At 55.8% G+C, this 14,099-nt stretch overlaps 5 protein-coding genes across 5 annotated transcripts; 2 read left to right on the forward strand and 3 right to left on the reverse strand.

Moving 5' to 3' along the window:
* Positions 1-390: 390 nt before the first annotated feature.
* On the reverse strand, positions 391-1,204 carry SPBR_03162 (NADH dehydrogenase (ubiquinone) Fe-S protein 4; the record flags this gene model as incomplete). Its single annotated transcript, XM_040761465.1, has 3 exons — positions 391-700; positions 784-894; positions 978-1,204. The coding sequence occupies 3 exons, from the start codon at positions 1,202-1,204 to the stop codon at positions 391-393; spliced, it is 648 nt and encodes a 215-aa protein (XP_040620270.1).
* Positions 1,205-2,096: 892 nt separating this feature from the next.
* SPBR_03352 (uncharacterized protein) lies at positions 2,097-2,451 on the forward strand (the record flags this gene model as incomplete). The annotated part of the gene is made up of 2 exons (XM_040761654.1): positions 2,097-2,255; positions 2,293-2,451. The coding sequence occupies 2 exons, from the start codon at positions 2,097-2,099 to the stop codon at positions 2,449-2,451; spliced, it is 318 nt and encodes a 105-aa protein (XP_040620271.1).
* Positions 2,452-4,137: 1,686 nt separating this feature from the next.
* On the forward strand, positions 4,138-8,085 carry SPBR_02205 (uncharacterized protein; the record flags this gene model as incomplete). Its single annotated transcript, XM_040760508.1, has 4 exons — positions 4,138-4,200; positions 4,292-4,784; positions 4,845-7,631; positions 7,664-8,085. The coding sequence occupies 4 exons, from the start codon at positions 4,138-4,140 to the stop codon at positions 8,083-8,085; spliced, it is 3,765 nt and encodes a 1,254-aa protein (XP_040620272.1).
* Positions 8,086-9,736: 1,651 nt separating this feature from the next.
* On the reverse strand, positions 9,737-12,742 carry SPBR_02291 (minichromosome maintenance protein 6; the record flags this gene model as incomplete). The annotated part of the gene is made up of 2 exons (XM_040760594.1): positions 9,737-12,392; positions 12,453-12,742. The coding sequence occupies 2 exons, from the start codon at positions 12,740-12,742 to the stop codon at positions 9,737-9,739; spliced, it is 2,946 nt and encodes a 981-aa protein (XP_040620273.1).
* Positions 12,743-13,356: 614 nt separating this feature from the next.
* Positions 13,357-13,966, reverse strand: SPBR_03264 (ribonuclease H2 subunit C; the record flags this gene model as incomplete). Its single annotated transcript, XM_040761567.1, has 3 exons — positions 13,357-13,374; positions 13,431-13,759; positions 13,825-13,966. The coding sequence occupies 3 exons, from the start codon at positions 13,964-13,966 to the stop codon at positions 13,357-13,359; spliced, it is 489 nt and encodes a 162-aa protein (XP_040620274.1).
* Between the last annotated feature and the right edge of the window lie 133 nt (positions 13,967-14,099).

The following is a 14,099-nucleotide window of genomic DNA, read 5'->3' on the forward strand; positions in this document are numbered from 1 at the left end:
AGCGGGCATTTGATATTATCGGTTCTGAGCATGACGGCATAGCATCGTCTACTCTAGCGGTTACTTATTTTCTGGCTTTCTTATTGGGTCGGCGAATGAACACTCCGTCACATGGACGAACAATATTATTATCACAACTAGCCGTATTGGCTAATTGACCGATGAAATCTTTAAGTGATTGTCAACGATTGTGCAAGGCAATTGTGTGTTCGTTTCGTTACCTTTACTAAGCTAATGAAACCCGACAAAACTCATATAAAAATGTCTTCGATTATATGTACAGAAGCAATCGCATAATGAACTACTGACTCCTACGAGCAGTAAAATATATCTATCCACGCTCCTGCCTCACCGGCCGCTCGTCTGCCCCGTCTCTCGTTCTTCCTTCGCCTACTTTGTCCGGATGTGCTTCAATTTCTTCGCCGAGTACAGGAAGTTGTTGGCATACGCCTTGGGCACAATCTTGCGCTCCTGCGGCTCCTGTACAAAGTACTCGTAGCCCTGCTTCTCAGCAAAGGCAATGGCATCCTCCTTGGTCTTGAAATGGATGTGCGTGCCCTGCATGAAGTCTCCTGATGACTGCCAGCCCATCAGCGGGTTCTCCCACCGGTGGCCCTTCTCCAGGACGTCCCAGTCCATCCGCCACTTGGTGCCGTGCCAGTCGCCCGACTGCGTGGCCGGCTTTGTGGGCTTATAAATTCTGCATAAGAGATGGTATGTCAGTAAAATAAAGCTGAGAATCAAGTCAGAGGATCATACGCGTCCAGAGAGAGTGAGGCATACCTGACCGTCCGGGCCTCGAGCTCCATCGGGGCGCCAGAGAGCACGGCTGCCGGAAGAACGTCATTGTCCTCGCTGCCGTCCAGCACACGCTTGGGGACAGGCGTGAAGTTTCTATAGTAAAAACGAGTCAGCAAGATCCTTTCCCTTGTTGGATTCCGTCTCCGGAAGGCCTCGCGTCGCCGAGAGAGACATACGATGTCGCGCGGTCCGTGTGAGCAGTGTAGTCGGGAGCGTTGTTGGCAGCACGGGGAGTTACCGGGGCAGCCGTCTTGGGTGGAGCAGGCGTCAATGAGCTCTCAAGCCGCCGCAGGGCCAGGGTCGCGGCGGCGGCCACATTCGGCCGGCGAGTGATGGGAGCAACGGAGGCGCTTCTCAGCATCTGGGCGGCAGCTGCCGAAGCCGTTGGGCGGATCGCAGCCATGGGAAAGAGTGGTAGTTGGGCTTGTAAATAAGCCCCAAGACGTGTAATAGATTCGGACGACTCAATTGGGTTGTGGATGGCCGTTCGTTGTTCGCCTTGTCGCCGTTTGCCGACGCCGAATCCGTTACGTGATGGCTACGAATTTGCTGCAGCCGTGGTTCACGCAGTGCCGTCTCGCGAATAGCAAGCAAGGTAAACCGGAGTACTGTAAGCAAAAAAGATGTTCCGGGACTTGTTGTTGCGCTACAGTTCTCCTTCAACTACCCTCTAGCCGCTCCGTAATTCCCTCGAGAAAACGCCCCTAACGACTCTCCGCTCCCCCCAACGACGTGAGCCTCACGTGACTTCCTACCGGGAACAACCGCTAATCCGAGGGAAAGCTGTCGGAATCTTCGTTTTCCCTGGCATCGCGAAACGTTTTCTGAGTGACGACCCTTCGCACCCAAATCACCGGCCTTCTCCCCATCCACCCGCAAGCCACGTTCAATTGTCGTCCGGCACCGCCACGGATTTCAATTCATCTTCTAGTCTACGAGAAGTCTCACCCTTCTCGTAACTCTCCTCGCCCCTCTCGACCCCTTTCTCGTTTCCGTCGGTCCGCAAATTTTTTTTCAACATGAGCTACATCACTCGCCGAGCGCTCTCGACGCTCATCCCCCCCAAGGTTTGTTCAATGCATTCGGTGGTGCCGACATGGGCAATAGACTGATCAGCTAACACGGGTTCTCCAGGTTGCTTCGCCCAAGGTACGTTTTGAAATACGACGGACGACTGGTTGTGGTGGATGTTTTGGTTTGCAGGAAACGCGCGACTTTTCGCCCAACTCACGACAACGGCCGCCACAATCAATTTGACCTTGCGATATTCGACGATTCATAAAATCCCATCCGTAATGTGGCAGAACGCCGGCATTGTCGACAGGTCGGCGTGCATATCGATTGCGAAGACGGACACCGAGGCCCCATCAACGATTTGGCGACGGAAAAGAACGGCGCAACCGAACAACGTGATCGAACGATGCGAGACGACGCGATCAAGCGATGTGACCGAAGTGAGAGATAGGTCAAGAATGCTAACGACTGACTCAGGCCATTGGCGCTGCTCCTGATGCTGTCCGCATGCAGCGTGTCGTGAGCTTCTACGAGAAGTTGCCCCGTGGCCCGGCCCCCGAGGTCAAGGCCAAGGGCCTCCTCGGCCGCTACCAGGCCAAGCACTTCGGCAAGAACCCCACGGTCAAGCGTACGTGAACGAACCCCCCGAGCTGAAATGGATGAGCGTATCGGCAAGGGCAAATGTGCTGCTCGTCGTAAAGACACAATTACTGACAACTACCTTAGCCATTATCCAGGCTGTTGCCCTTCTGATTGTCATCGGCTACGCCCAGCAGTACTACTTCCACCTGCGTACGTACCTCCCCACTCTGAGACGAGCAACGGCTACAATAGGCCAATCACCAACATCGACGCTCTTTGCATAACACTCTATACTTACATGTCCGTTTGTCACAGGCCACCACAAGAACAACGCCCACTAAGCGACGTCTTACCTGAAAGACTAAAAAGAAGGCTGGAGCTCAGATTGGCGGGGGCGATGTGGTTTCTGCCGAGCCTCCGTTCCGTTGTACATATATCTTGTGTTGCCGAATAGAGAGATTGTGGAAACACCCGCGAATGGCTTCGTGCATATACGTGCTTTGCAATCATATTTATCTCATTTGTACCAAATCGCATCGATGCCATCACAGCAACCCGTGAAATATCCAACCCAAGCGTGCCCATAAACAGGTCATTAAATGTAAAATAGCGGCTTTCAAACTCATGCCGGACAGTGAGTCTTAGCGCCAGGCAACAGCTAGGATTCTAGCAGACTTTACATATTGGCGCTGCCAAGAAGCCGCCTTGTTGATTCACGCTTTGTGATAACGTGTGGTAGTTTGGCTTGAGCAGGAAGTCGTCACGCAGAAGACAGCCGATAATGGTACGACAAGGCCTTTCAAAATGCTAGCATTCTATTTGTGTAAAAGTTGATCAACTCTCATATAGAGTCGCAGAGGCATATTCAACAATGGCACGGTCATTCACCTGCCGTGCTGTGCCTGTAGCTGAGCTGGGCTGTTCCTTCTTTCTCGGGTCATTTCCTACCTCTCGCCCAGTCGCTCCTTCCATTTGGCTGTGGGTCGCGACATGAGCTAAGCCTAAAATAGCCATATCGGCCCCCCAGCCAATCAGCGGACGGCGACGCCAAAGCACTACCAAAGCAACCCAGCACCAAGGCAGGTCCCCGTTCCTTCCCTTTGCGCTCTGTCCAGTAGGAAAAAACGAAGGCAGCCCAGCCGCATTTTCGACATCTTCGCTTTGTTTCTCCTCCTTTGCCCATCATCACGAGCTGTCCCTCTGCTCTCTCCTCTGCGACACTCTCGATTCCTACATCAGACGCAACAAGCATTCCCGGTCACAGGAACGCCGAGCTCTGAATAGTACTGATTTCGCATCCGCGCCCTGGCCAACAGACAGCCATTGCATCATTTCGCCCTGTTGCCCCAGAAGGTGCTTTTCTCAACACAAAGACTTGCCTAGGTAATGAGCCACCCCAAAGCCAGACCAACGTGACTGCTAGCCGGATTTGCCTTCCATCTTCTTCCTCTTCGTCTACAACGAAGCTTAAACGACTCACCCATTTCTCTTTCTCTTGCAGTTTAGGTGAAGGCCACCCAACATCGAATCCGCCACCTTGCGTCAACTGCGAGATCCGCTTTTCTCCAGTCGTGAACACAGAGAGAAAATCTTCACACCTGACCGCCTCTACGCACCCCGGCGACGATACCGTTTCAAAGGCTCCATCACCTTCTGCTCTGCCGATTGGTGACTCGGAAAGCTGTCCCGCAAACGGTCACCCTCTTTTCAACACACATTGCGAGCTAAGCGCATCGTATGATGGCTGCTGAGATCAATGAATCTACACCCGTTGAAGCTCCCGCCAACTCCGAACCTGAAGCCGTGAGTTTTGTTCCTGGCAGCCCTGCGCACCGTAGCTGTCGATGCGGCTCCATAGACCCTCGCCCCGCTAACCAGGCTTCTTTTCCCGCAGGTTCCCAAGATCAGCGACGACTTGCACAATGGCGGCTCAAATCCGCCTTCTGTGAACGGCACGGCCACCTCCGGCTCCCCAGACGAACTATCCAACAAACACATCGCCGATATTGTTGACGACCTGGTAAACTCTGCGGAGCCGAGCATTAGTGGGGGTTCGGACACGGAGACTTCGAGGCTCGACGCGGCCAAAAACAAAGATGGAGACAAGGGACACGTGCGGACGTCGTCCACGGCGAGAAAGCCCACCACATTCAAATCAGTCTCGGTCAACAAGACCTTCCTTGCGGCCAAGGCTGCCGGTACGGCCGGCGTGGCCAAGCCCGGTGACAAGGCCTCGCCGACTCTCGGTGTCGCTTCCCTCACCTCGGCTTCATCCGCCTCGCCTCGCCCGAGACTGGTGGCCAAGACTGGCCTCGTCAAAGGTCCTGGTGCAAACGGACGACCTGCTGCGGCGCCAGATCCGAACGCTGTCTGGAACAAAAACAGACGTAAGTACTCTTTTTTCCGTTCCTCATGGGTCTCATTAAGCTAACGTTGCTTTCCCTCAGCCGTTGTCCCCCCGGACCCACGCAAACTCACGGACGAAGAATTGAAGAAATATGGAATTCACATTTCAACACGTCTTCAGCAGAACGACGACGCCAAGGGCCAGGCGAACTGGGCAGATATCGACGACGACGATGAAGACTGGGCTCCCGAGGAGATCACGTGGACGGACGGCACGAAGTCCACTATTCCGCATCACGATGAAATCCAGCCGTCTCCACAACCTCACAGCGTTCAACCGGATATGTCCCACGCGCAGTCGCAGTACTATTTACAGGCTCACTCGCAGTCACCACAGGCACAGCAGCACTCCTTGGCATCTGCTACCCAACCGTCGCCGACTGCCATTCCGTCCTCTCTATCGAGAGAAGTCGACGCCAATGACAAGCCAAAGTCGCCCGCCCCGACAGGCGTGCGATCTGGCGGACTGCCGTCCGGCAGAGGTTTGATTTTGAAAGGTGCACCTGAGAAGCCAACACTGGTCGCAAAGCCTCCAGCGCCTCCGACCCCGGTCAAGTCGCCGTGGGCTTCTTTGCCACCGGTTAACAAGGCGTCCCCTATTACAATGGACCTGCCCCCTTCCATTGGAAACTCACGCCTGCCTTACCAGCAGTCGCAGTTCCACCAATATCCTCCGCGAGACATGTACGGCGGTCCCCCGAGAGGCCCGACACCTCCTCCACCGTTTAAGGAAATAGCCGCCGACGACTTCAGCCGTGGTGGCTTTAGGGATAGTCACCCCTATGCAAACCGAGAGCTGTACAACTCGCAGTCTGGCCGGATGGAGCCTGTGCAAGATCGCCGCGGCAGCATGAGAAGCGATTTGCATCACAGGCAGCCACCGTCAGCACTATTGCAGCGACAGTCCCATGGGTCGGACCAGCAGCCTGAGCCTTCTGCCGCATTCCAGACTCATCGGTCGGCCCACGATGGAGGCCCTTATGGAAGACGCCGGAATTCATCCAATGTCAGCGGTGGCAGTGGCAGCTTTATGCAGCGTCTTGGAAGACCGCATGACCAGAATGTTCCTCCCGAACTCCTCCATGCCCAACAGCCATCTCTCGCAGATAGAAGCGATAGTCCCACTTCTCCGAGAAACTTCTCTCCGTCCGGCACACGGTCGTGGCAAGCACACGGCTCTCCAGCCGCAACACATGCATCCACGCACTCGAACCCCCAGTCCAACGCCCCGCCAGGCTCCACGCAGCCGCATACACAGGGGGCGCCACAGGCTGCAACCGCCAACATAGAGGACGAACTCGAGATCCAAAAGAAGATTATGAGAGAGCGCCGCGAACTTGCCAAGAAGAGACGCCTTGAAGAGGAAGAGCGTGAGGAGGCCGCGAAGCGTGAGCGCATCCGGCTCAAGCTAGAAGCAATGGGCCCTGCACCGGAGCGAAAGAGCGCCAAGAAGGAACCATCCAAGGATGAAGCGGCCCCAGCAACAGCAGCCGCCGCGCCGGTGACTCCTATCCAGGCCAACGCAAACTTAAGCACACCAGGCGGAGAGGCTACGACGGACGCTGGAGCTTCGGATAGCAATCACCCCATGCACGCCACGGAGCCCCATAGCGGTGCGCCGGCGACTGCTGAGAACACCCATGACCAATCGCAGCAACAACCACAGACCTGGCAGAGCCCAGTTCCGCCACAGACCGAGCGCATGGCCTCTTGGGGCAGCACGAACCAGTCTACCCGGAATGTATGGGGCTCGCCAAACAACCGAAGCCTCGGAAACGGTACATTCACGTCTGACCTCGGACCTATTGGGCCACCGTCTGTCCAAAAAAATGCCGCGGCTCCTCCTATGGCACCAATTGGCCCCCCGAAGTCCACTGTGGCGCTCCCTCCTCCACCCCCACCGGCTGACGTCCAGAGAACGGCAGCCCGCTCCGCAGTGGTGCAGCAATCTGCCGGCGGCAACTCGGCTGAAGTGGCACGTAGCGCCTGGGCTAACGCTGTCAAGGCCAGCGACGAAACCCAATTTGCGCAGCAAAAGGCTCAACGTGCCGAACAACAGCGCGAGGCTGAAGCTCGTGGTCTGGGTCTGAAAGATCTGCGCCCGGCCATCAAGGATACCTGGTTGCCGACCCGCATGAACGAGGATGGCAACCGGGTTGAGGACAAGGCCAACCAGTCAGTGGTGCACCGCCCCGGTACTACGGTGGGTGGGAGCAGCAGCCCGGGCTCGACCATTCACTCCCAATCCAGACCGTCACGGTTCTTCCCTACCCGTGACACTCGTCTGGAGGATGCCGTTGCCGCCGCACAGGGAACAGCCCCTGGTGGGGCGTCGGCTATAAACAGTAGTAGTCAAGGACGCCCCGGCTCACCATCGCCGCCGCCTCCCGATATGGACGGCCATCCGGCATTTGACGGTGATGCAGCACACCCGCACGTTTCTCTTCCGCGGCCGCAAATTGTTGTACGGCTCCCCCCCAAGGACTCGACAGCTGCCGCCGAACACGCCCCTGCTTCTGGGTCACATGCAAAGCACACACAGCTACGTAGCGCCGCCTCGCATGCGAACGAGTCCCAGTCGACACCTTCAGACGGCGCCTCATGGCAAGCCAAGTTTAACAACCTGTTTGACCGGAAGCCCGCTGTCTCCCCGTCCAAGCCAACTTCGGGCGCTGGGCGGCACGACATGCAAAACCGCACCAGTTCTGAAAACACGGCACCCACGCCTACGAAAGCACCTGTTCCTCCGAGAAGCGTGAAAGCAACTCCCAAGGAGCCTTTTACGACGCGCCTCATGGCAGAGGACTGCTTTGAACGACAGGAGATGGGTTCACTGCCCCCAGTCCACCTGCCTAACAAGGTTCCCGAACTGGCATGGACCCCGCCCCCATTCCTAAGCCTCTTGCCAGACGCTTCTTGCTATCGACCGCCACCAGCGGCGACCATGAGGGCTTCTTGAAGGACTACTTCGGTGTACCTCATTCCGTCAGCATCCAATTTCCAGGTATGGCAGGCAATGGCAAGTCCGTCAACCTGCCGACTCCACGCACGAACAGCAACCCGCGCCGGACGACATATGGACGCAGTGGTAGCGGCCGCCACGGATCATCTCACAGGGGCGGGAACAAGAATCGCGATGCGTCCAGCACGCACTCTGGCAACGACAAGACCACCCCGCCCAGCACCAGACAAGGGTCGTCCGGTGGCCGATCTCGCGGTGGTGGAATGCGGCACCGTTCTGAGAATTGGACCCGAGGCACATCTGCACCTGTCCAGACTTAAACGGCGATCGTTCGAAGCAATGTCATTCTGATGTCCCATTTGGGTTTTAATCGCAACTTGAGTGTCCTCTTTGCTCATTCCCAGCTTTCGTGACTTTTGGTCCCGATTTGAGCCAGACTATGTCTTTTGAGCAAGGGAGGAGGATGCGGCGTCTGACATGACTCGTCCCGTCTCCTCTTGTCTCTCGGGTCACGTTTACTCTGGTTGTTCTTTTACTATTCTATTTTAAAACACCTGAGACCATGCATGCATTTTATCATGGCTCTCGCACAATTCTTGTACTACCTCTTCATTACTATTTTATTTCAGAGCAAGCACCGATTTTATTCTATCGTGGAACTCTTGTTTTCTTCAACTGCTGCTACTTTTTGACCCTGTTTTGGTCTCGATCTGGGCTCGGCGTTTACCTCTAACCAACCGAACCACGATCCGTTTTTGATGGTGCTATTCGGACTCCCTTGATGCTTTGATTCGAAACCCCATGTTCGACTATTGAACTTTCTCTGATATTTTTCTTCCAACATCCTTCCGCGACATGATCTCTTTCTTAGGAAGAAAGCGGCCCGATTTATGCGGTTTGACGCCTGGCGCTGCCAAATCGACAAGCTTGCCAATGGGACGAGGAGAGCACGAAAATAACAAGATGATGACTGGTTTAGAACAACATATGACGAGGCTTGTGGCCTTTTTATATAGGGAATGGGGCAACGACCAGGCGGACGACAATCACTTGACGTATAAAAAAACAAGGAATTTTGAGAACACGCGTGTCTCTCAGCTGAGCACCGCGAGTATCAACTAACTGGAAAGAAGAAAATACACGGCGCGTCTCGGAAATTTCTCATGGCCTACCATCTTTCTATCAGCATTCGGTAAATGGGATCATGGTTATGGAACAAATGGGACAAGGCGGATAACGTGCTTCTTTACCAGGGATACATGGAAACGGAGGATACCTTGGAAGCCTATACCAATGAATAATAATAAAAACAAGGACATTTATCCCACCTCTTGGACGTAGAACTGGGTGACATGAGGTTCGTCAAAGCGCTTGGCGTATCGAACTTGGGACATATGCCTACGGCTCACATTGTTTCTGGTCGTATTTGGTAGCGTCGGCACTTGTCCCACATGTAATAGTATAGAAACGACTTCTCTATAAATCACTTTTATTTTAATGTTAACTTTACTTGATTTTATTTCGGAAACGATCATAAATAATTCGTTATTTATTTATTTTATTTTTATTTTTTATTTTTATCTTTTTTGCAAAAAACACGACGTATGAAAAAAAAGTCATCACCTAAATAAATCATGAAGACCAAGAGACTGTGATCCACTAACAAATATTTAGAGATAGTTGCAACAAGGCGGGAACCATTTCGAAGTTTATTGTCATCTAATATTTGAATTCATTCCGAACAAAACATTGCGCATAGATTGTACATGAGGCTTTCCCTTCAGCGGACATACAGATAAGCAGGTGAACATGAGAACGACTATCAAACAGAAAGTAAATATAAAATAATCGTCCCACAGCCAAAAAAAGAGAAACTCCTAGACTCCCTTCAACCGCGCCCTGCACTCCTCATTGTATACCTTAGTTTATTATTTTCATTTCTGACATCATCTTAGCATCACTGATCAAATACTAAAACTCCTCGAATGCACAGTTGGGGTGTAGCACATATATGATCTGCTCATGTGCGTTCGACGCCGGGCCCTCCGTAGCATTCTCGTCTGCCATGCCCTGGCCGCGGATGGCCATGAGAATGTTCTCCTTGACCATCTTCTTGAGCACCATGTTCACGAGCGACTTCTCGCGGTGGTAGTCCTCTTCGGTATCGAGGTCGCCCTCCTGCTGCTCAAGGTACCATGTGGAGAGGACGTCTGCAGCGACACCCTCGCCAGGGCCGGATACCTCGTCGTCGCGCACACGCTGGACAATCGCATTGACAATGGCAATGTACTTGTCGTAGGTGATGGCGACCTTGTTGCGGCGACCGGTGGCAGCATTGACAGCGGCTGTGTCGTGCTCGTCCATGGCGACATCACTGTTCGGGTCGGGGCCGTTGGCTGCGGCCGCCAGGGCAGCGGCCTCGGTGGCTTCGTCGGCGGCACCGTCCTCGTCGTCTTCGACCTCGACATCGTCGTGCTCGACGGAGATGATGCTCTGGCGCAGAAGGTTGTAGGCCTCGGTGACCATGTCCGGGGTGATCTCGTCAACGCAGTTGGCCTTGGCAATGGCTTCACTCAGACGGATCATGGACTCGAGCTGACGCACGGTGATGCGGTACGAGTTCTTGCCGACACCGCCCTGGGCATCGTCGGCGCGCAGGTCGCGATAGCGGTCGACAAGAAGCTGCTTGGCCTCGTCGGTAAACTCGGGCTGGAAGGTGCGCGCAAACTGGATGTAGCGCTGCAGCTGCTCGGTGGTGAACTCGGGGGTGACGGCCTCGTCACGCAGCTGGTGGATGCCGACAATGTACTCGGCCAGGCGGCGGTCGACGCTCTCGTTGCACTCGTCGAGGATGACAAAGAAGAGATCGAAACGCGACATGATGGGCGCGGACATGTTGATGTTGGCGCGTAGCGTGGCTTTGCGGTTGTAGCGACCGGCGACTGGGTTGGCGGCGGCCAGGATGGACGTGCGGGCGTTGAGGGTGGCCTGGATGCCAGCCTTGGCAATGGAAATAGTCTGCTGTTCCATGGCTTCGTGAATGGCGACCTGGTCGCCAATGTCCATCTTGTCAAACTCGTCGATACAGCAGATGCCGTTGTCCGCAAGCATCAGCGCACCGGCCTCAATGGTGAACTCGCCCGTCTCCTCGTCCTTGACAACGGCGGCCGTCAGACCGGCAGCGGACGAGGCCTTGCCAGAGGTGTAGACGGCGCGCGGCGCGAAACTGCAAATGTACTTGAGGAACTGCGACTTGGAGGTGGAGGGGTCGCCGACAATGCAAATGTTGAGGTCGCCGCGCAGCTGCATGCCCTCGGCGGTGGACTTGTGCACACCGGACACCAGCTGCAGCAACAGACCCTTCTTGACAATCTCATGGCCGTAGACCATGGGCGCCAGCGACTTGACGAGACGCGAGTAAATGTAGTCACTGTGGACCATCTTGCGCAGGTCGTCAATTTCGGCCTTGGTGTAGGCACCGAGCACGAGCTCCTGCGCCTCTTGTGCAGTCATGAAGCCGTTGGCCGCATTGCCGCCTGCGGTGCCGTCGCGCACCGACGCCTGAGTCAACGCAGCAACAATGTCGGCGCCCGAGGCGTCCGGACCGTTGGGAATGCTGCTGCTGCCACCGAGACTGGTGGTGTCGGGCAAGACCATGCAGGCCAAGAAGGCCATGCGGTAGGTGAGGTCGCGCACACCGAGGGCCTTGAGGCCCGAGATACCAGAGCCGCCGGCGTCGTTACCGGCACGTGCGGCGTTGCGGTCATCGCGGATGGCTGTGGGGCGCACACCGGGCAGACCCAGCTGGCTGACGTCGGGCACGACCATGAGCATGCCGTTGAAGATGCACTTCTCGCCGGCCTTGGCGCGGTCGACCATCTCGCCACGCAGGATGACGTCCATGGTGCGCGGCATGCTTCCTGTTGGAATCTCGCTGCTGTTCTCCTGGATGCGGACTTTTTGCCAGTCGACAAAGGTGCTCTGGCGGATGTCGAGTTGCCAGGACTGGCGGTTCTGGCAGGTGGTGTTGGGGCACTGTGTGGGCTCGGTGTAGCGGAAGGCCTGCTCGACATTGGGGACGACGACCTTGCAGGCGGGGCAGATGAAGGTGGCCAGGGACAGCTCGGGGCGGACTTCGGAGGTGCGTGTGACGGTGCCGGAGATGCTGAGCAGCTGGCCAATGTTGGCAGCACGCAGGGCGCGGATGCGCGAAACGAGCGGCATGTTGTAGATGGCGACCGTGAACAGCTTGTCGGTCTGCTGGTTGCTGGTTTTGCTGCCGAGGTCGGCCGACTGCTGCGAGGCGGAACCGGCGTTGCTGGCGGCCGATGTGGTACGGTTGGTGGAAGCGGTGCTGGACGTGAGCTGGCGATGCTGGCGGAAGTAGTGGGGCTCGTACTTGGCGATCATGTTGTGCAGGCCGGCGTTGAGGTAGGGCAGCAGCCGGAAGTACATGCGTAGGGCGGCCTCAGAGAGCACGCCGTTGTTCCAGGAGGTCAGGTGCTTGAAGTCAACGTAGAAGGTCGACAGTTGGTAGGAGCGCATGGCGTGGATCTGGGCGACGTAGAACTTGTCGGTGACGGGGGCGGACGGCGTCTCGCCCGAGGCGGAGGGCTCCTCGATGAAACTGAAATGTCAGACAAAAGACACACAGAGAAAATAAACAGAGAACGATGGGGCAACGCACTCCTCGATAAACGACTCAAAGTACTGCTGCACGGCGAGACCAATCTTGTCCTCGACACGCGGGATGGGCTCGCCGTTGTTCCGCCGTACCCGCTGCGGCACCTTGTCGTCGGCAAAGCCCTCGCCCTCGTCGTCGCTCATGGCACCGCCAACGCTCTCTGACGGCGGCCCGCGTGGCCGTGCCGAGGACGAGCTGAGGCCGTGGAAGCGCCGGGGGGTGGGTGCGGCCGAGGTGGCGCGCGAGGGGCCGTCGGACATGGCGAGGCCGAAGTCACTAGACGGCGTAGCCATGGCTGTTTGTTGTGGGGGGGTATCACAGGGCGAGAGCAGTAAGGAAGAAATGGAGAAAAGAAGGAAAAGGGGGTGAGGTCAAAGAGCGTCGAGGAGGGCCGATCCAAAGGCTTCGTCTGGGACGAGAGCGACGATGTCAAGGGAAGAGAAAAAATGGCAATGATCAAAAATGAGGAATGACGAAAGGCAGAGTCAAAATATGCGCTGGACAAGGACAATGACAAGGAATGATGATGTCTTGTTGTCGATGGACAAATTGCTTTCGCGGGAGACGCGATTTGGCCCCTCCCTATCATGTAGAGTGGGAAGGTACGCGTCCAGGACGCGTCGTAGTGGATCCAATGACTAGCTCTGATTGGTGTGACGCGAAAACAGTAAAGTGGTTGCAGCCAAATTGTGGGCGCCCATTAAACTCGGATGAGAGACTACGATTGCACGCGATACACTTTTGTGTGGCTCAGAGTGTCTTTGACAGGGAGCATGAGCTCCAAAGGGTCTTGAATTTGCAGTCAACGCTATGTATTCTGTAATTGCCGTGTTTCCCAGATAAAAAGCAACATGTCGTGATCCCAAACGCCAGGTCCCGTGACCAAAATTGTCTTAATATGAGGACATTATTCGTACGAGTGTATCTGCTTTGTTAGCAATGACACGGAGGGATGTGAATGCGCCTGTAGACTGTACACACCTTGTCGGACAATGCTACCCACTCCTCCATGCTGCGAACATACGGGTCGGTAGTCGCGTCGGCCGTGGTCTGGTGGCCCCAGATCACGATCTTGTCAAACTCGGCCTGCACCGCGAGTCCGCCCGAGTCCAGACGCTGCCGTTGTGCCTCCTGTTCGGCCGCTGTGGCGTCAACGTCGACAACCTCTTCGGGAGCGCTTGTATTGCTAGCACGGGCTTGTTCGCGGGGCGAGCCGCGACGGACGCCTACAACGCCCCGGTAGTCGGCGGGCAGCGTGACGGTCTGGCCGTGCAGCTTGCGTCCGCGGAAGTAGGCCGTAGCTTGGCCGTCTGTGATATTAGCAGGTGCTGAGTTCGGCAAAAAGCCAACCGCTCCCAGGGAGAACACAACACACCCTTCTCTTGTGGCCGCCAGAAGGCGTCGACTTGTCCAACCGGTCCGTTGTGGTGGATTTGGCAGGGCAGTAGGTGTGGTGTTGCTTGTGTGGGTGTGGAAGTGGCACTGTCGGCCGTGATTTCGAGAATTGGCTGCGTCATGTTGGGAACGTGGACGAGTACCACTGTATTTCTGTAACGTTGTCAATAGATATGTAATTGACAAGAAACTCTGATGGTGTTCGCCGATACGCGTGGGAGACGCGCCGGGAAGGTGCTCTAAACCGCCCCGCTA

This window comes from Sporothrix brasiliensis, assembly GCF_000820605.1.
Source record: "Sporothrix brasiliensis 5110 chromosome Unknown Cont17, whole genome shotgun sequence".
NCBI classification, from domain to species: Eukaryota; Fungi; Ascomycota; class Sordariomycetes; order Ophiostomatales; family Ophiostomataceae; genus Sporothrix; species Sporothrix brasiliensis.